Source organism: Podarcis muralis, chromosome 8, assembly GCF_964188315.1.
Source record: "Podarcis muralis chromosome 8, rPodMur119.hap1.1, whole genome shotgun sequence".
NCBI lineage: Eukaryota > Metazoa > Chordata > Lepidosauria > Squamata > Lacertidae > Podarcis > Podarcis muralis.
In genome coordinates this window covers 23,969,807-23,991,476 of record NC_135662.1, presented here as the reverse complement: position 1 = coordinate 23,991,476, position 21,670 = coordinate 23,969,807, and the positions used below count along the sequence as shown (strand labels likewise).

The 21,670-nt window shown below is 41.7% G+C and overlaps 1 protein-coding gene across 4 annotated transcripts in view; it reads right to left on the bottom strand.

Annotated features, from left to right (window-relative positions):
• Positions 1-21,670, bottom strand: part of STK3 (serine/threonine kinase 3) — a 110,021-nt gene that overhangs the window by 58,992 nt on the left and 29,359 nt on the right. For all 4 annotated transcript variants that reach the window (XM_077932828.1, XM_077932827.1, XM_028736414.2 and 1 more), the window contains exons 7-8: positions 12,866-13,003; positions 7,173-7,298 (exon numbers count right to left, since the gene is read on the bottom strand). In XM_077932828.1, the coding sequence (XP_077788954.1) occupies positions 7,173-7,298; positions 12,866-13,003 (264 nt within the window). The remainder of the gene's footprint in view (positions 1-7,172; positions 7,299-12,865; positions 13,004-21,670) is intronic.

The window sequence follows — 21,670 nt, the reverse complement described above, 5'->3', positions numbered from 1 at the left end:
TTTTTAATATCTCTACCTCCATTTCTTCAGATTCAAATACCTTCAGGAGTTGTATACTCTCCTTTATATAAACAATAATCAGAGTTTTCTATTTCATGTCCACGGAATAGCACTAATACAATTTGTCGTTCAAATTTGGATCTAAATCCATAAATTCAAGCAAATTTATTTACAGGTAATTAAAAAGAACAATTCAGGACTATTTTAACCAATGGTAATACCTAAATTCCTCTCATTTCATGTTTCACTATAGAAAGATTTGCAGAACCCTCTAGGTCAGGGTTTTTCAGCTGTGGGCCGGTTCACCACCCCTCAGACCATGTGGGGGGCCGGACTATATTTTGAAAAAAAATATGAACGAATTCCTATGCACCACAAATAACCCAGAGATGCATTTTAAATAAAAGCACACATTCTACTCATGTAAAAACACGCCAATTCCCGGACCGTCTGCGGGCCAGATTGAGAAGGCGATTGGGCCACATCCGGCCCACGGGCCTTAGGTTGCCTGCCCCTGCTCTAGGTTTTCGCTCCATCATGAATGGAATGGGCTTTTGTTCAGTGCAGTATCATTCACAAAGGGGGCCTTCCATGGATGCAACTCTCCTTCAGCTCAATGAGTGAAAGCTGTTTTGCTGAACTATGATAAATTATATTAATCTTGCCTATCCTCTCCAAAAGAAACATGGAATCAACAAGAAATATTGGTTGAGTGAGCAAGAAAGCAATGAGTTTTACGGGCCTCCTTGCTGATGGATGATTTCTGTTGAGTGCTCCAAAAACAAAACTTTTTGTTTCCAATTTGTTTCTACTCAAAATAAATATGTTCACAAGCCTATGTGTTTGTGCTCTTCCCAAGGGCAAGTCTGAAAGACTGGCAAAGCCAGAAAATTACATGGAACCATGCACACTCCATAATGCACTGTTAATCGCACAGTGAAATCCATGCCTTGTCAACCAGAATACCTACATTTCAGACGAAGTGAAGAAGGTAAGGAGGACATCAATACCACCTACGGAAATCATTTAAGTCTCCCATTTATGCTAACATAGCTCCTCATTACAGGATCAACATGCTGCACCCCTTAGTATTCGAGTTCCTTCCATTTTAAGCAGGGAACGGATTGCATTTCTAAAAGAAAATTCAGTTGCTTCAGATATTTTGGAGAAGCCTTGTCTTTTTGTCCAGGCTTTCCCTGACCCATAAGGTTGGTACATGTTTGAGTCCTCTGAATTTCTGTTTTATTTGCTTTCATCTACTTTTATGTGTTTTTATACTCCTTTATTGGTTTTAGGTTGTGTTTTTGTTTTAATAATACAGTGCTTGTTTTTTAGACTGTACACAGCTTATAGATTTTTGAAATATGTAGCAGCCTATAAATGCTTTCAAATGAATTAATGAATCAATATGGAACTCTTTACATACTAATAAACAGAATATCATGTCATAAAAAAACAAGTTTGGACATTCCCTCAAGACATGTTTAATGCCTCAGTACTACACCAGGTAGGGCACTATATTCCTTATACAAGGAATGTATATGCACTCCTCCTGATGGGAGAAAAATTAAAAATATAATTGTAAGTTCCCTTATTTATAAATTACAGTATTTCTAAAATTATTTCTGTTCTAACATGTTAGAGACAATTTTTTGGTTGGGATTTTTTTAAAGCAGTATGCCCACCACATCTACAGCAGTCACATTAAATTTAATATTAATTATATGTGACAATATTTTCCAATTAATTTTCATATTAATTATATATATAAAATCTTTTCCCATTCAGATGCCATGTCTTTTGTGTTGTACAGCTGGGAGAAAGTTTGCTGATTTTTAAGTTTTCTGCAACTCGTCTCTCTACTCTTTATTTCTGATCTGAAGTATTCAAAATTTTCTATAAAAGCAATGACAGCATCTGCCAATAATAATAATAATAATAAATTTTATTTATATCCCGCCCTCCCCAGCCAAAGCCGGGCTCAGGGCGGCTAACAACAATAAAACAGTACAAAAGTACAGCATAAACAACATTCTAAAATCATTCATTATAAAAATTTATTAATTCAAGCCACTGGCAACCATTGGGCCAGAGCTCCGTGAAGATTGCCAAGGGAAGGAGTCAGGCTGTGCCCTGACCAAAGGCCTGGTGGAACAGCTCTGTCTTGCAGGCCCTGCGGAAAGATGTCAAGTCCCGCAGGGCCCTGGTCTCTTGTGACAAGGAATTTGGAAATGCTTTTCTAGATCACTGGGCCAAAAGGGCAACATAATTTGAGTGCCTTGATGTAAAGTTGGAATCTTGTTAAATAAACAGCACAGAAAAAAAGTGAAAACAGGATAGCATAATTGATTACTCGACCCGATACAGTTGTAAGCAGTCAAGATGGCCGCTATATGCAGTGCAACTCACAGAACTGTAGAGTTGGAAGGGACCCCAAGGGTCATCTAGTCCAACCCCCTCCAAGGCTGGAAACTTTTGCCCAACATGGGGCTCATGACCCTGAGATTAAGAGTCTCAAGCTCTCCTGAGGTACCCCAGCTGGGGAAGGATCAGCGGTAGAGTGTCTGCCTTTGCATGCAGAAAGTCCAGGTTCAACCCTTAACATATCCAGGCTGAGCTGGGAATGTCTGCTGCCTAAAACACTGGAGAGTTGCTGCCAGTAGACAATACTGAGTTAGATTGGCCAATGGTGAAATGCTGTATAAGGCAGTTTCCTATGTCCTTCCTGCACATTCTTTAAAAACAATTGTGTTCTGTAACTTAAAGTACAGTGGTACCTTGGGTTACATACGCTTCAGGTTACAGACTCCGCTAACCCAGAAATATTACCTCGGGTTAAGAACTTTACCTCAGGATGAGAACAGAAATCGAGCAACGGCAGCGGGAGGCCCCATTAGCTAAAGTGGTACCTCAGGTTAAAAACAGTTTCAGGTTAAGAACGGACCTCCAGAACGAATTAAGTATTTAACCCGAGGTACTACTGTAATTGGCGGGACGCGGGTGGCGCTGTGGGTTAAAGCCTCAGCGCCTAGGACTTGCCGATCGTCAGGTCGGCGGTTCGAATCCCCGCGGCGGGGTGCGCTCCCGTTGCTCGGTCCCAGCGCCTGCCAACCTAGCAGTTCGAAAGCACCCCCGGGTGCAAGTAGATAAATAGGTACCGCTTACTGGCGGGAAGGTAAACGGCGTTTCCGTGTGCAGCTCTGGCTCACCAGAGCAGCGATGTCACGCTGGCCACGTGACCCGGAAGTGTCTTCGGACAGCGCTGGCCCCCGGCCTCTTGAGTGAGATGGGCGCACAACCCTAGAGTCTGTCAAGACTGGCCCGTATGGGCAGGGGTACCTTTACCTTTACTTTTTTTTACTACTGTAATTAACAGTTAATGGATTTTTAATCTTGTGCTTTTTAAAAACACACACATACACAGACACATATTCTAGGAGAGATTTCAATAAATTTGTATTGTGTTCATTATTAGGGTCTGGCGTATTTTCCAGTCAGGAAAATGTTTGAATAGGTTAGCTTGGCTACCGATAGCCTTTATCTTCCCCTACAGTGTGTTCATTCTATTCGTTCAACATGCAGAACCTTGCTTTGTAAATATCTGAAGATTCTCGGAAGATGTAATGCAGAGCACAATTTAACAAAATGTATCTCTCCCCACCCACCCCTTATCACCAGTAAAGAGAAAAGAATTTGAGATCCATCTTGGATCTCAGTATCAATTTTAACTAATCTCTGTCTTATATACACAAGATCACTAGAGGGCAGCAAAGACAAGTAGAGTGTAATGCACAACTTTGCTGACTTAAAAGAACTAAATTTAATACTCTCTACAATAAACACCTCATCACTGCTTTGGGGTGGGGAAAATGTGAATATAATTACAGTTTGCTTTTTAAAAAATTACTAGAGTAGCCTATGATCGCATAAAAGATGAGGAAATTCAGGAGCTCTAAAAACTGAACATTTGAGCAAGTACACCTCTTTTCAACAAATATGACGACCTGTACAAATACTAAAGTGAAAAGAGAACTATATATCAGATTCACTACTTCCGCAGGTTAATCATTATTGTCAATTAGCACATAAAAAGTTATTGTACTATTTTACAAGCTATCGTAATAATAGGCACACTTCAGTGCTAGCTAAAATTGTATTGATTTCTCTCTCTTCTTCAAGAAGTCATAGGGATCCAATTATTTGATTAACATTTAGAAAAACTGAAATGAATGGAGCCATAAAATGTATATGGCTCTACAGCAAAGGTGTGGAGGAGGGGGACTACTGCTCTTTATTAAAAATAAAAATTAATTCCTGGTCATAAGAAAAAAATTCATAAGAAAAGGTTGCCTTAAACCACAACTGGACAGCATATTTACTCACATCTTTTGAAAGGCACACAAAATTCAAAGTATCCTGGCCTGACTTAAAAATAAGTAGGTTTCCAGCTATAATAGTTTCAGAAACACTTTTGAAAAACATGATGGCAAAACAAGAAGGCTAGAAACAGGAAGATGATTCAGCTCTTTTTAAACTTCCCTGATTTCTAACTCTCTCAAGTGTTAATATCAAGTAATTAGATATATAAGGAAGTTGAGCTGTAGGAATTAGTAACATGGTAGCAAGCATACTACACCAATAAATCTAACTGCTTTTTTGTTCTTAGTTATTAACCATAAAAAGCACAGCATTTTATTTTTGTCATTAGGAAGTGTTTTCAAACAATCTTGTGGTAATGTAGATATTGAAATGTGAAGCAAAAAGATACAGTAAGAGTTGACTATTAGTTCATTTCTTTAAAGATCCTTTGAAATAAATATTTGGACATGTTTCTTGGGCGCTGCCAGGCAACGAGTTGCTTTACGTTTCCATAATACAGCTGCCTGACATCAGAATCAAATTTGCATCACACTTCAAAAATGCATAAAAGAAGAGATAGATCATGTTTAGTAATGCTTAAACCAACATTTAAACTTTGATATTGGGATTAACCTTCTGTAGAGTACTCAGCTTGGACTTTTTACTTAATTAAAAAAATCTGTAAAGTTACCTCAACACCTATCAAAACATGTCAGTTTGTCAGAATACATTCTCATCAGACAAGCTATTCTTGTAACATGCCTAAACTCAACTTCATGAGCTCTATTATTGACCATATTCCACATAGCTTTCAAAGAAGGTAGTCACTGCTACTTGTTTATAAAAGTTGCCCAGACTACAGGTGTGCCAGTTGAACTTTTGAGGATATACGATATACTGAAAACAACAGGCTTGTGGCACTAACAAATGAAGTGTTATCTGATGAAGTGGATTGCAGTCCCAGAAATAATATGCCATAATGAATGTGTTACTCTGTAAGGTCTGCAAGACTGTTGTTTTTGCTGCAAGAAACTAATGCAGCTACACCTCTGGGTAAATAATTACCACGGGTTATTTTTCTCTAATAAAATTCTAAAGGGCAATAGATCATTTCATTTTATTTATGAAACCTGACATCAAGCAGCTCAAAATTTTGCAGCCTTTTCTTCAACCAAGGTACTAGTTTTAAGTAACTTTGCAGCTGGTTTGTCATAACTGTTTCTTTAAAATCCGGTATCTCAATAGTGATTATTTCTCAGTATTACATGAATGGAAGTGCTAAGAAAGATTTAGCGTGTCTGATAGACGACGAAATGGTTCTAAACTCTGCCCTCAAGGAAAAGATGTCCAGCGAAGGAAAAAATGACCACTGATCATGCTACTTGAATTTCTCTCTCTAGATAGAACGACAACTGGTGAGAATGCTGTGTGTCACAATAAATGCTCTTGTCTAAGCAGTCCAATAATATAGGATACAGTGGTGTCCAAACTTTTTTCAACGAGGGCCAGATTTGGTGAAGTGAAGGGCCATGAGGGCCGACCAAAGGGCCAACCAATGTTGTTAAGCTTTTTTTAGGGTTGAAGTTGATGAGGTGTTTTTAGGATTTTACCCTAGTAAATGAACTGCCACAGGGGCCAGATTAAACCGACCGGCGGGCCGGATTAGGCCCCCGAAACAGACTTTGGACAGGAACAGGTAAGCAAATCCCTTTTACTTGACAAACTGAAGAATGCACACATTTTTTGCAGAAGTCTCTATCAAGCCAAAAAGGAAAGTAGATACCAGGAGAAAACTATTTACTAATGTAAATGCTTTGAGTCACCTCTGATAAGATTAGTCACCTAGTCACAAAAGACACAGCACGAAACACTGATAGACATTCACAGACTGCTGCTATACTCCTATTAGCCCTTAGATATCTACTCAAATTGTTGCTTGTATTTGGCAAGGTTATAAATTTAATTCTCTAACATGTTCTTTAAAGGTTGTATGGCCAATTATTATTAAAACAAGGGCCAGTACAGGTAAGATGGTCATACTAGAAATGTCCACACACACCATGCCTTTGTTTATAGTAGTTTTTCTATGAGAAAGAATATATTTACAATCTCAAGCATGCTTATGTTTTGGCATGAGAAACTGAGCAATCACTTCCCCTCCCCCCCCCTTTTTTTTTTCTTCTTCTTGATTCTATCTGCTCCCGAATGCGGGTAAAATATCAAGATTGCATTCCCACTAAAATGGAGGGAGCCAGACTGCTTGTGAGCCAACTGCCCATCCCTTTCTAATAATTAAAAGCTTACAACAAACCTACAAACTGCTTTTGCAATCTGGGGTTTTACGTGGCACTTACCAAGAATAAAACTCAGTAAAACCCAGGGGCAACTCTCTTGATCACAACTGATCATTTAAATATGTAGATGCTGGCTGGTTCATATGCAACACTAAACTATGGCTTAGTGTGGCATGAGCAACCTCAGCAAGCCTGAGCAAGCATCAGCTTGTGTATTCCTCCTCCTGAACAGCTGGGAGGAGTGCTGGTGAGATTATTTTCATTTTGGAAGAAAAAACTGAAATGGTTTTTTAAACAAGCTAGCTTCGTAAACCATGGCTTGAAGATGGCTCATTTAGCAACCACTGGCTTGTTTTAAAGCAGGATTCCCAATGCTAAGCCACAAGGGGGGAAAGCAAGAGGGTGGAGTCCAATGTTTCACTCAGGCTAATCTGTATAGCATTAAACCATGGTTTAGTACTACGTGCAAACCAGCTCCATGGAACTGGCTACAAAATAGATAATTATATTCTCACACACCGAGTTTTCGTCTTCTTCTTCAAGTTCTCTCTGCTGTTCTTCATGTCTTTTCGCCTTAATTTCCATAGCTTCAGTAATCAAGTCTCTCAGGATTGAAACTGGTTTTGCATTCTTAATAAAAGGATGCTAGAAAATAAAACTATATAGTTATACAAAACGGAGCCCACAGACATTGTACATATAGTATAAATATGGTGTAACATGTTAAAACAACATGTCAATCAACTTCACAGACCAGTGCATGAAAGAACATTTCCCTTTGGACAGCAATTAAAATTTGGAATAAAAGAACATATGATCTGTTTAACCGCTTTGCAGCTAAATAGGATTTTCCATTTTGTTTGTTTAGGTAAACAGCAACCATGAGAAGAATGTTACTACAAATCACAACTGCTTTACAGTTAAGGATATAATTGTCCAAAGGAAATGTGAATTAGGTGGTAAATAAACAAAGAGAAGATAGCCTGACATAGAAAAATAAACTTTTTAATGCATTCAGTTACAGTATTTAATTCATCTTAACAAGCTGACAATGCAAGTTAGTGGCCATAAGCAGAGCAGGCAATATAATGATCCACATAAATTGAATCACTGAGCCACTGAACTGGTTCACACCAGCCATGGTTTGGCTTAGCATTCCATCAAAATCCAGGCTAGTGGCTTGTCTTGCTCCAGGCAAACCATAAGCTGTAACCAAAGTTTGTTCCTGGTTTACCACCTGTGATTTGTCTAGGGAAAACAAACTACAAATCAAGGTTAAGTTGTGACATTACTCTAAACCATGGTTAGCCATGGGTAACAGAACTGGAGGGAAAGTGCTACAGCCACAATGTGTAATCTGGGAACCGCCATGGTTTGTCATTCTTGCTAAGCCACAGTTACGTGAGCGCTGGGCCACCTACAATGATGAAATAAAAATGAAGTAAAAATGAAGTAAAATTAAAACTCTCAGGCTGATATTGAAGAAATCAAGAAAACCCACCTATTTTAATAAAATTTACACTGCTGTTTAAGAACTGGCATGTGTTCTGTGAATATGGCTGTTTATAGATCACCTGCTTTCCTATTCTTTCTACAGTGGTACCCGCAAGACGAACGCCTCGCGAGACGAAAAACTCGCAAAACGAAAGGTTTTTTCGTTTTCGAGTTGCCTCGCAAGACGAATTTCCCTATGGGCTTGCTTCGCAAAACGAAGCTTGCCCCGGGGACAGCGGGTCTTCTCTTTTGAAGCAAGGGGCGGCGGGGAGATCGCTTCTCCCCACCGCCCCTTGCTTTAAAAGAGGTCTGCCCCCGGACCTCTTTTGAAGCAAGGGGCTGCGGGGAGATCGCTTCTCCCGGTGCTCCGAAGCGGGGTGGGGGGGCGGGAACACCTGCCCCAGCCGCCGGGCTTCGTAGCGCTGCTGTGAAGCCGGGCGGGGGGGCGGGAACACCTGCCCCAGCCACCCCGCTTCGGAACGCTGCTCCGAAGCGGGGTGGGGGGGCAGGAACACCTGCCCCAGCCGCTGGGCTTCGTAGCGCTGCTGCGAAGCCGGGCGGGGGGGCGGGAACACCTGCCCCAGCCACCCCGCTTCGGAACGCTGCTCCGAAGCAGGGTGGGGGGGCGGGAACACCTGCCCCAGCCGCCGGGCTTCGTAGCGCTGCTGCGAAGCCGGGCGGGGGGCGGGAACACCTGCCCCAGCCACCCCGCTTCAGAACGCTGCTCCGAAGCGGGGTGGGGGGGCGGGAACACCTGCCCCAGCCGCCGGGCTTCGTAGCGCTGCTGCAAAGCCGGGCGGGGGGCGGCAACACCTGCCCCAGCCACCCCGCTTCGGAACGCTGCTCCGAAGCGGGGGGGGGGGCGGGAACACCTGCCCCAGCCGCCGGGCTTCGTAGCGCTGCTGCAAAGCCGGGCGGGGGGCGGGAACACCTGCCCCAGCCACCCCGCTTCGGAACGCTGCTCCGAAGCGGGGTGGGGGGGCGGGAACACCTGCCCCAGCCGCCGGGCTTCGTAGCGCTGCTGCGAAGCCGGGCGGGGGGCGGGAACACCTGCCCCAGCCACCCCGCTTTGGAACGCTGCTCCGAAGCGGGGTGGGGGGGCGGGAACACCTGCCCCAGCCGCCGGGCTTCGTAGCGCTGCTGCGAAGCCGGGCGGGGGGGGGCGGGAACACCTTCTGAAGGCGGGCGGGGGGCGAAAGTCTGTCCCCCCTGCCTGCCTTCCCAGGGGCTTTTAAATCGCCCCAGACAGCGGAGAAGTCCTCCGCTGTCCCGGGGCGATTTTAAAATGCCGCCCGCCAGCATTTTAAGATCGCCCGGACAGCGGAGAAGTCCTCCGCTGTCCCAGGGTTTTTTAAAATGCTGGGGGTGGGAAGAAAAGCCCTTGTCCCCCCCCCCCCAGCCTTCAGAAGAGGTCCGGGGACAGTCTGTCCCCGGACCTGGTCTGAAGGCGGTTTCCCTAGGAACGCATTAATTGATTTTCAATGCATTCCTATGGGAAACCGTGCATCGCAAGACGAAAAAAAGACGAAGAGACTTGCGGAACGAATTAATTTCGTCTTGCGAGGCACCACTGTATTAACATTTGTACATTAAAATTCCAACTGGAATTTTAAACCAATTTTTCTAATAAAAACCCAAGAGAGAAATTAAATGTTGCATTATGTCAATTATACCACCCATCAGGGCAAGCATGTCACCTTGCCAGATTGAATGGTCCCCCTCTCCTACCCCTGAACAATGTTCTGGGGTTTTTCCCAACCCCCAAGAGCCAATTTCAGGAGCATGCAGAGAGAAGATGGAGGAAGTCCCCTTGTGCTAGTTTCCACTAATGGGACTTTATTAGTTGACTCCTGCCCCATAGGGTTTGGGGCTTGTTTGTTTTTTGGTGGGGGTTTTTTAAAGGAGAAAGCTCATAAATTGTGCTCTTGACTCTTGATATGTCCTAATGGTCCTTGATATGTCCTAATAGGCTGTGCTCTCAAAAATATATTTTGCTTCGCTATTAAAAGTTGCTAAAAATATTGCTGATTTTTTTTCTTACAAAAGTCAGAGCAAACTCTTTTTGTAACTACAGCACAAGAACTTCCCACACAATCACATTTTAGTGCAAGCAATGCACCATTATCCATTTTCTGCACAAAGCCTGGATGTCTCTCCTCAAGGCTGTGCTTTTATTGCACAGATATCACCTTATTCCCAGCATCAGATGTGTAAACTATAAAATCAAGTTCTTCCCCCCCATATCCCGTGCCACATGGAACATGGTTGCAGGACTATTGTGGTCACAGGGTGGTAATGAGAGATGACCTTTTTCAGTGGCGGCATTTCTCCTGCTTTCCCAGGCATTCTTCAACTGCTGGTTTTTATTGCTATGGTTGAAGGGGGGGGGTGAATTTTAGCTGAATAATTTATAGCAAGCATGTCTGTGTCATTGGGAAGAGGATTTGGATCAATGAATTGTGCCTTATTTATACATATGATCATTGAGGTTATTTTAATCTGTTTTAGTATTTTAACCTTTGTATGTTTTAAAGAGGAATTAAAGAACCTTTTAATGAGGGTGAAAGAGGAGAGCGCAAAATATGGTCTGAAGCTCAACATCAAAAAAACGAAGATCATGGCCACTGGTCCCATCACCTGCTGGCAAATAGAAGGGGAAGAAATGGAGGCAGTGAGATATTTTACTTTCTTGGGCTCCATGATCACTGCAGATGGTGACAGCAGCCACGAAATTAAAAGACGCCTCCTTCTTGGGAGAAGGGCAATGACAGGCCTAGACAGCATCTTGAGAAGTAGAGACGTCACCTTGCCAACAAAGGTCCGTATAGTTAAAGCCATGGTTTTCCCAGTAGTGATGTATGGAAGTGAGAGCTGGACCATCAAGAAGGCTGATCGCCGAAGAATTGATGCTTTTGAATTATGGTGCTGGAGAAGACTCTTGAGAGTCCCATGGACTGCAAGAAGAGCAAACGCATCCATTCTTAAGGAAATCAGCCCTGAGTGCTCACTGGAAGGACAGATCGTGAAGCTGAGGCTTCAGTACTTTGGCCACCTCATGAGAAGAGAAGACTCCCTGGAGAAGACACTGATGCTGGGAAAGATGGAGGGCACAAGGAGAAGGGGGCGACAGAGGACGAGATGGTTGGATAGTGTTTTCGAGGTTACCAGCATGAGTCTGACCAAACTGCGGGAAGTAGTGGAGGACAGAGGTGCCTGGCGTGCTCTGGTCCATGGGGTCACGAAGAGTCGGACACGACTAAACGACTAAACAACAACAACAATGTTTTAAAGTCTAAATCACAGAGCCTAGGGCTTGCCAATTGGAAGGTCGGCAGTTCAAATCCCTGCAACGAGTGAGCTCCCGTTGTTTGGTCCCAGCTCCTGCCCACCTAGCAGTTTGAAAGCACGTCAAGTGCAAGTAGATAAATAGGTACCGCTCCGGCAGGAAGGCAAACAGCGTTTCCGTGCACTGCTCTGGCTCGCCAGAAGCGGCTTAGTCATGCTGGCCACATCACCTGGAAGCTGTCTGTGGACAAACGCCAGCTCCCTCGGCCTATAGAGCGAGATGAGCGTGCAACCCCAGAGTCATCTGCAACTGGACCTAACGGTCAGGGGTACATTTACCTTTACCTATGTTTTAAAGTACTGTTGTAATTTTTTTCTTGATTATCTTGTTTTATCTTTAAATAAGTTTCTAGTAGATTGTTGTAATTGTGTTTTTAATCTTTTGTATGTGATTTTGTGTGTTGATTTTATTATCTCTCTCACTGTAAATCAACTTGAGACTTCTTATAGAAGGCAATTAATAACCAAAATAGTAATAATTATGGCTTTCATCTTGTTTTAGCTTTTATGATTTTACTGTCTGGTTTTATTTATTTTTGCTGCCGCTGCTGCTGTTATACACCACTGTGATAATATTTTTATGATACAGTTGTATATAAATATTTTTACAAATAAGTATAAATAAAAACAAAAACAGTACAGGGATATTAATTCAGTTCCATCTAGAATAAAAAGAGTTACAGTGCTATCCTAACCATATCCTAACCATAAGCAGGGGTTGGATGGCCATCTGTCAGGGATGCTTTAGCTGCAACGCAGGGGGTTGGACCTTGAGGTCCCTTCCAAATCTACGATTCTATGATATCTACCCAGAACTGAATTTAATGAAGCTTACTCCCAGGTAAGCATGCTTACAATTAAAGCTGCATGAGGACAGGACAGTGTGCTTGCTACCTGTGCAGAAACACAGTACTAAAATGAAGTTGGGCCACACTTGGATTTGTATTTTTGCCCGCTATCACAGAAGAAAAGAACTAAAACCCAAAATTATACTGCAACAAAAGTATTCAAGAATGACAAAGGTAAGCAGGAAAATAAGAAAAGATGGAAAGCAGAGGGTTGGAGAGGACAAGGAGGGAGAAACAGTTCAAATAAAGCAGACTCAGATTTGCTAGCTGATAGAAATGGTTTAGGGAGTTCCAGAATGAGGGCAGGAAGAATGAAGGAGGGAGCAGCATGCAAAATTCAACAGTGACTAAAACCAATACCAAATATTTTAAGTTTTTAAGAAAGCTGGGTAAGTGGAAAAGGTTTCCCAGAACTGTCTCTCTGGATCAGGGAATAGCCAATATGGTGCCATCCAGACTCTGTTGGATTACATCTGCTGGGGGCATAAATCCAAGTTTCCCTAGGGAACACAGCTGAATACTGACCTGCAAAAGTTGGGTTGCAGTTGCTCTCTGCTCAGGATTCTTCACCAAACATTTTTTCACGAAATCAGTGAATTCATCAGACCAAAGCTCTGGCTTCCGGAATGTTGGAGGGGGGTTCGTAGGAATCATAAAAATTGCCTGGTTTTTTTAAGGGTGAAAGAAAAGGTAAGGATATCAGTATTTCAGCAGATTAAAACAACTTTGTTCCTTTTATCTTTATTTTTCAAGTTGAAACTGGAAGGGGGTGAGGGGAGTTTAGCTAGTCTTGAATTTCCAATATCAACAAGATAAAGGAACCAAATCCATCTGCTACCAATGTAGCTACTTCCCATTACAATTTCCTCTATTTAAACCGTACCTCATTGTGCACATCATTCTTTATTTTATCTATTATTGCTAATCAGTCTCAAGAGAAGATTTTGTATTTCACAGTCTTTTGGCTGAGAGGCAAAAGCACTTCCTGGTTAAGCACATAAAATGTGATCTTGCAGCTATTATATGCCACATACATACAAAACAGTAAACTGGGTAAATCAAATAGGTAATATTTTAGAGCACATAACAAATTGATTAGGTTTCTGTTAATCTGCCAATGCAATAAAAACCTCACTACATAAAAATAGATAAAGAATGAGAGTTAATTGTTAAAGCAGGTAAGCTTGGAACCAAACTACATATTAATCAGAATGAAGTGGTATGCCGAGTCCCTCTGTCTTATATTATATTGTGGGAGCTCCTTTTGCACGACTCCTTCAGAGGCTAAAAAAGAAGGTAGCACAGGGCCATTTCCCCCACAAGTTTTGTCTTTCCTGGAAACGGAAATAACAATGGGAGGGGAGAAGCCACAACCTGGATTCCTCCAACATGTCTAGGGCTCCTCAGTTTATTCCAAAGGCAGAGGAAGGAATTGTGCTAATACTGCAGCTTCCACATCACCACCATAATGGGTGTGGGGGAATGATGCAATAATAAAATGACTGTAATATGCAAAATTGCAGGGTGTGTGCTTTTACTACTTTTACTACTTCCCAATGTAAGAATCTCCCAGAAGCTGCCAAACTTTCCTAGAGATAAAGATTCACTCTCCCTAAAGTGCTAGTTTATTGAACTTCTATGTAGGCATGCATAGAAGTTCACATGCACTGCAAAAAAGGAAAAAAAAGAAAGTACTTATTTGTGTAGTGCACAGTTATGGGACTTTCTTCCATAGTAGGCAGTGACGGTCACCAACTCAAATGACTTTAAAAGAGGATTGGATAAATTCATGGAGAACAGTACTGAAAGCTACTAGTCATTATGGCTATTGCTCTGACCCCACAGCTGGAGGCAGTAATGCTTCCCAATACCAGCTGCTGGAAACCACAGGAGAGGAGAGGGCTCTTGCGCTTGGATTCCGCTTGCAGGTTTCCCACCGGCATAAGGACTGCCTCTCCCCATATGAACCGACCTGGACTCTGCAATCATCATCTGAGGCCCTTCTTCATGTGCAGAGGGTGGCAACATGAGAACAGGTCTTTTCTGCAGTGGCTCCCCATTTGTGGAATGCTCTCCCCAGGAAGACTTGCCTGGCACCTTCATTACATACCTTTAGGTGCCAGGTGAAAACATTTCTCTTTAAGCCAGGCTTTGGGCTCATTAACATTCCATGGCCTTTTAAATGTGTTTGTGGGAGGGGGGTTATTGGATTGTTCTTGTTTCTATTATGTATTTTGTGTTCTCATTTTGTATTTTTATCCTGTGAACCACCCTGTGATCTTTGGAGGAAGGGCTTCTTGTGTTCTGATGTTACACCCAAAATGTACATACGTTTAAGGCAGTTAGCAATGATCAACAGATTCATCTTAGAAAGTCTGCAAATCCAAACTAATTGTTTAGCAGCATACCTGAATTTAAAATTAAGGACATGCCAAGATAAAGTATTTGCTTGTGACCTTGACAATAACCAGGTTGAACCTGGAAAGTTGGAAAGTTGACACATAATGTTCAAGTTAGAATGGCAGTTTTGCAGTAGCTTAAAAAAAAACCTAAAGGGGGAAAATGGTCTAACTACTGTTTTCTTTAGTATCATCATCATCACAGAGTCAGCTGAAGTTCCATATAGTAATTAACAGTGACCTATGACACAACGACTCACTATAAAACTTATTATATAAACCACTATATACAGGATAATTAGAGTATATTCCAACCCTTCAGAGTTTATTTCACTTTACAAGGTTGTTTGAGAATCAGCTCCAAAGCAGCTCAGAACCACACTATAAAATTGCTTTGGCCATGTGAAGGAAACAAACATCCATTACAGTTAAATGCTCAATATACATTGCTCAGTTTACTACAGAAGATAGCTGAGTTACTAAGCTTGCACATAAAAGTTGATAAAAACAAATCCCGTTGCTAGACTGGGAGCGGAGTTGGGGCCAAAGCTGTCCTCTCGCCGTAAATAACCAGTGTGGGGTAAGAAGGAAGATTCTGAACAGGAATGCAGCAGGCTCAAAGGATTAAAAAGCCCACCTCTCTCCACACCAGTGATGATCCCACTTATCCCCCAGCCCACATAAAGAGTGTGTGTGTGTGTGTGTGTGTGTGTGTGAGAGAGAGAGAGAGAGAGAGAGAGAGAGAGAGAGAGAGAGTGGTACCTCAGGTTAAGTACTTAATTCATTCCGGAGGTCCGTTCTTAACCTGAAACGGTTCTTAACCTGAAGCAGCACTTTAGCTAATGGGGCCTCCTGCTGCCGCCGCGCCGTCGGAGCCCGATTTCTGTTCTCATCCTGAAGCAAAGTTCTTAACCTGAAGCACTATTTCTGGGTTCAGGTGTGTAACCTGAAGCGTATGTAACCTGAAGCGTATGTAACCCGAGGTACCACTGTATATACACACACTATAAGATGAGGGGCTGTAGCTCTGCATGCAAAATGTCCCAAAATAAATTCCTAGCAATTCCAGATAGGTTGGGGGGGGGGGATCCTTGTATGAAAACATGGGAGAGCTGCTGCCAGTCAATGTACACCAGAGAAAGCTAACACTGTGCCTCCAAATGTTGCTGAACTTCCCCCTGCCCCCATCAGCCCGTCAGCATACCCAATTATCGGGGGTGATGGGAGTTGTAATCTACCAACATCAAGGTGGATAACTTATTAGCTATCTATGCTGCAGACAGTACTGAGGCAAGAGGCATTGTCTCTCAGTCTGGCTCACAACAAGGCAGCTTCCTTGTACAGTGGTACCTCGGGTTACATACGCTTCAGGTTACAGACTCCGCTAACCCAGAAATAGAACCTCGGGTTAAGAACTTTGCTTCAGGATGAGAACAGAAATTCTGCTCCGGTGGCGCGGCAGCAGCAGGAGGCCCCATTAGCTAGAGTGGTGCTTCAGGTTGAGATCAGTTTCAGGTTAAGTACGGACCTCCAGAACGAATTAAGTACTTAACCCGAGGTACCACTGTACATCTCTTTTGACCCTTAGCAACCTAGCCATCCCAACAAGTGTGGAACATGTATTATGTGGCACCTGTAACAGCGAGAGTTCTGCCAATGAAAGTGGCTGAAAGGCCTTATATAGGGTAAGTAAGGCGATCTCATAGGTAAACTGGTCCCAAGTTCTTATGGGCTTTATATACTAATAGTAACACCTTGAACTTGGCCCGGTAGCAAATCGGCAACCACTGCAGATCTCTGAGAACAGGTGTTATATGCTGACGAGGCCTCACTCCTATCATTGCACCAGTAGTTTAGCTGTCCATAATTTGCACCCATAAACTGCAAATACTCTTAAAATTATGACCTTTGGATATTATTTAATGCAAACTATGATAGGATGGTACAGCAGAAAATGTCACAGGAGGAGGAAAAGATAAGGGAACAATTGTCACATGATTAAGAGCAAAGATTACCAAAGGATAGGCATTTTATCTTCAAGATTATTCTGCAGTTTTGCACATGCTATGATAACAATTCAAGAGGTCAAATGTGTAAAAGTAGCTTTCTAGCACTTTTCAAGCATGATACTTTCAAAGAAGCTCAATTTGATTAACTTTAGTTATACATGCTAGCCACAATGGATATGTTCTACCTCTGTGTGCCAATTGTTGGTAATTACCTGAGACCTCCGGGTATAGGGCAGTATATAAATAAGAAGAAGAAGAAGAAGAAGAAGAAGAAGAAGAAGAAGAAGAAGAAGAAGAAGAAGAAGAAGTAGTAGTAGTAGTGGGGAGAGTGTAAGATGCACTCAACAACAACAACAACAACAAGTGGGGAGAGTGTAAGATGTACTCAGGTAGATATTGCAGATGTCCTATAGATAGACTAGATGGGCCTCTGGTGTGAGCCAGAAAGACTTTTTTAAAGTTTACATTAATGAAGCTGTCTAGAGACAAGTTTGAATCAAACTATATGTGAAGGCAAAAGAACCATTCTTTGAGAATGGATTTGCCCTGATCATATGTAAAGCAGAGGGTAAGAGTGCAGAAAGGGCCCACAGGTTGAGGGTGTTGAATTTTTGCCACTTTTTCTTATCTGGCTCACTCACCTGCCCAACCCCTGGGACATCTATTCTGCAACTAGACTCCAATACCAGAAATGAGTCTGTAATAAAGGAAGTGCTATGGGGAAGAACAGTGTGCGGGGTCTGTTATAATCACACATTGTCTGGCCCACAGTGTCTGCATTATTTCTTGCATATCAAGAACAACCGTTTTCTTTTCTCTCTCTTTTATTCTTAACTGAATGATCTAGCTTCCATAATAACTGCAAATAGAAATGTAAGCACCTGTGTGTAAATATTCCCCATGTGATCTTTAATAACACCTGTGTGTAAATATTCCCCATGTGATCTTTAATAACGCCTAAACAAGCCTGTCGCATGTTGGCTACAACACACAAAAGAAATCTCACTGATCTCCGTAGGCATCAGTGTACTTAACTTTTTGTGGCTTGTACATGGATCAATTGCTATTAGTAGGTTTCAAATAATTACAGAATTACAATATTCTATCCTGGATCTCTGCAGAGATTCCCTGTACCAGTGACTGGTCAGGCTTCATATAACCAGAACTATAGAACCAAAAAGCCAGAAAAAGACACTGTTTCTCTCTCTCTTCTGCCCCTACCTTCTTCTGGCAAAGTCAATATAGACTGCTCGTGAAGATACAACATGTCACTTGTATTTGTACTAGTCTTCTTAAAACTACCTACAGTATTCACCTTGCTCTCGTCTAATTTATCTTTCAAATTGACCATTTCTTGATCACCTGCCTATCACTCCTAGGGGGGCACTGCCTAGGACTGAGCCTCTTGCATAGGTAACAGACCCTTCTTGCAGGTGTTTGCCACTCTCCAACCTACAAGTCCATTTTAAAAAGGATTAAATTGGCTAAAATAACCCTATACTGATGTGAGACAGTCAAATAAGTTTGAGGGAGGAAATGTTATTTTCCAATAGTGAAAAAGAAAAAGTAAAAATTTAGTATTTTTAAGAGTCCAAAACAGGTAAAACAGATGTCTAAACCTGTTTCATATCTCAGATTTTATTTATCAAACAGGGAATTTTTTCCAACTTTCTCCTTTCCTGTATGAGACCCAAACTATGTGATATTTTGTTTGTGTTACAATTATACTAATTCAATGCAGGTCATTTGCTTTTTACTGAGTCCAGATGACATTTAGTAAACTAAACATGGAACAATTAGCTTTGAAAAAGTAAGGATTGCAATTGCCGTTGGGTAGGTCATACAGTGGCTACAGAACACTATTGCCTTGGATAACACCAAAACAGAAGAATTAAGAGCAACTAATATTTCTGCATTGTTTTCCTGTTTCTCATCTTCAAACTGACATTTAAACTGAAATTGCTTAATCGCTTGACAGGCAAGAACAGTAGCTTTATACAATATTTTCTTTTCTATATCTTGGCTTAAACATGGATTGTTGGTACCTCTAGGACACGAATAATGTAATTTGCACTTCTGTTTAAATGTCAGGTGACTACCTAATTTTCACGCTACTCTAATAAAAGGGGGGGGGTGCAGATTCAGTGACCATTAAGAACAACAATAGTCTAAAGCTTGCGCCCTGTTTTTCCAATAACATTTGTGCTTTTAAGTCAACCTAAACAACTGTATTAAATAATTAGGAATCTTGTCAGTTTTACTGACATCACTGGCTATCAACGTGGGAGGGTGATATTCAAGCTTATAAGCTTTGAATGAAATGATGTAAGTAGCCTGGAAGTTGAAACTTGAAATAACACTAGCAAAGGCTAGCACGCTAGCTTAGGAGGCACACAGAAGGTTGGGTGGTACACACAGTTCTGTCTGCTGCCATTCTTCCCACATCTGCTGTCTGAGGCAGCTGCCTCACTTTACCTAACAGTAAGGGGAGCCTTGAACAGAATGCAAAAACAAATGAGATTGTAAAGTAAGGCACTTTGGGGCAGCAGCAGTAATCATAATTTTACATATAATCTGAAGTAACTCTTGGTCATTCAAATAAAAATTGGTCAGCTGTGAAGGAAGAAAGTCACAGCGTATTTTGATTTGAATACACAAATCAACTTTCAGGTTGTGCTACAATTACAATTACATATATAATATTGCAGGAAAATATCAACACAGAGAGCAACTATTTGGAAACAATTAAGAAGCATGTTCTTGACCAAGAAGCCTTCCTGCTGACCAACACCTTTACATACCAACTTAAGATCCAGGTAAAGAGCTATCTACTCTAAACAAGTTTAGCAAAAATCATCCAGTCTCCAAATATATCTTCAACCAGTACAAAATCTCTTCACTTCTGAAAAAAAGTTAGAAAAACCACTCTTATCTTTATAATCAAACACAACAGAAAAAGGGTGTTTTATATAAACACCAATTTCTTAAGAACAATTGTTTCAGCATCCTGCAAGTCTTGTGCCAGCTTTTGAATAAGGTTGAAGCCATCCAAGTTCAGAAGTAAGACTTTCACTATCAAACAATATATGCAGTATAGCAAAGAATTATAAATCTAGAGCTACCCATCATATGCAGTTTTTAAAAGTGTGTTAAATACAAATCTATATCATGGAAAGAAGATTTCAAAATGTGTTTAACTGAACTACCTCAGCAAAGTTGCATTAAATTATAAATTGAATAAAATTATATTTAATGCTAAATTCAAGGAGCACTCATTTTACAATTCTGCTGGTTATATTTCAGTATGCCTTATTGGCAGATCTCTGCCATTTGGACTTAATAACATCTCATAAATGATCCTCAAAAAAGGAAGGAAAAGACATCTTTAGTTGACTGTCATTGAAATGGTTATTTAAACCTAAGCAATCACACAGTTCTTTCAAATTCTTATCATATTACCAAAATTTCATCAGAAGCATATGTTAGCAGCACAATTTAGCTAGAATTATTGAACAACTTTTCTTTCACTTTCATAACAAATTAGGCAATGCATAGTTGATGCATCTGAAAAAAGTTACAGAATCACAGCCGTAAGGCAAAGCACTGGGTGTCATAATCTAAACCATCTCTGGCTAAAATTCAAAGGGAAAGAAAATCAACATATTACTTCGTACACTAAATTACTTTTATTGATTATCTTCTTTAGTTGCTAATCCCCAATGGGAAACCATAGGCAGCCATTGAAGCATTAAAAGCTTAAAGGAATTCTGAAAATCTAATGCAAGACTCAGTAAGATTCATAAGCAAAGGGAAAACCAGAATCTACATAGCAGCTCAGTTTACACACAATGTTAACCCAAACCGTGGGTAAATGTGAATGTGTCAATGTACAGGTACTCCCTGGGGGGAAAAATCACAGCCACTTCACTCTTCTCTGCTGCTGTTGTACCACCCAGAATTAAGCCATGGCTTGGCCTAGTGCTGCAAGAACACGGAGTATGTTGTTATTCCATTAAATTTCAAATCAAAGCTTATGGGTCAACCAAGAAATTCCAACACCCATCATATGACACAAATAGGGGTGGCGCTGTGGGTAAAAGCCTCAGTGCCTAGGGCTTGCAGATCGAAAGGTCGGCGGTTCGAATCCCCGCGGCAGGGTGCGCTCCCGCTGCTCGGTCCCAGCGCCTGCCAACCTAGCAGTTCGAAAGCACCCCTGGGTGCAAGTAGATAAATAGGGACCGCTTACTGGCGGGAAGGTAAACGGCGTTTCCGTGTGCTGCGCTGGCTCACCAGATGCAGCTTTGTCACGCTGGCCACGTGACCCGGAAGTGTCTCCGGACAGCGCTGGCCGCCGGCCTCTTGAGTGAGATGGGCGCACAACCCCAGAGTCTGTCAAGACTGGCCTGTACGGGCAGGGGTACCTTTACCTTTACCTTATATACACAAATAAATGCATTGCCTGACCAGACCAGAGACAATATGAATACAAGTTTTGATTTAGATGCCTGAACACCACTTTACCACCTCAGCAAGGGAATTTTGTAACTGACGCTAAGCTTTGAAGAGGCTTGCAGCACTCTTAACAACTCTCATAATTAACCCAAAGTAGAAGCAGATACTATACGTATGTTGCAATGAGATGCTGATCAGTTTGAAACAAATGGGTATACCTTTCAAGTTAAGGCATCCGATAGAAAACATAACTGCCTATCAAAATTCAAGAGCATAAAAATGTGGTTTTAAAACTAGTATCAAATTTATGTTTTGAGAATGTGATTATGCAACATTGTAGGTGCAACATTGCCCATAGAAAACCTTTTTATGTGTGTCCAGTGCAAAAAATATGGGCAATTAGTACTGCTACTGCTAAAACCCTGCTTTTCAAAGCAAAAGCCTTACAGCCTAGATTACAAGTAAAATAA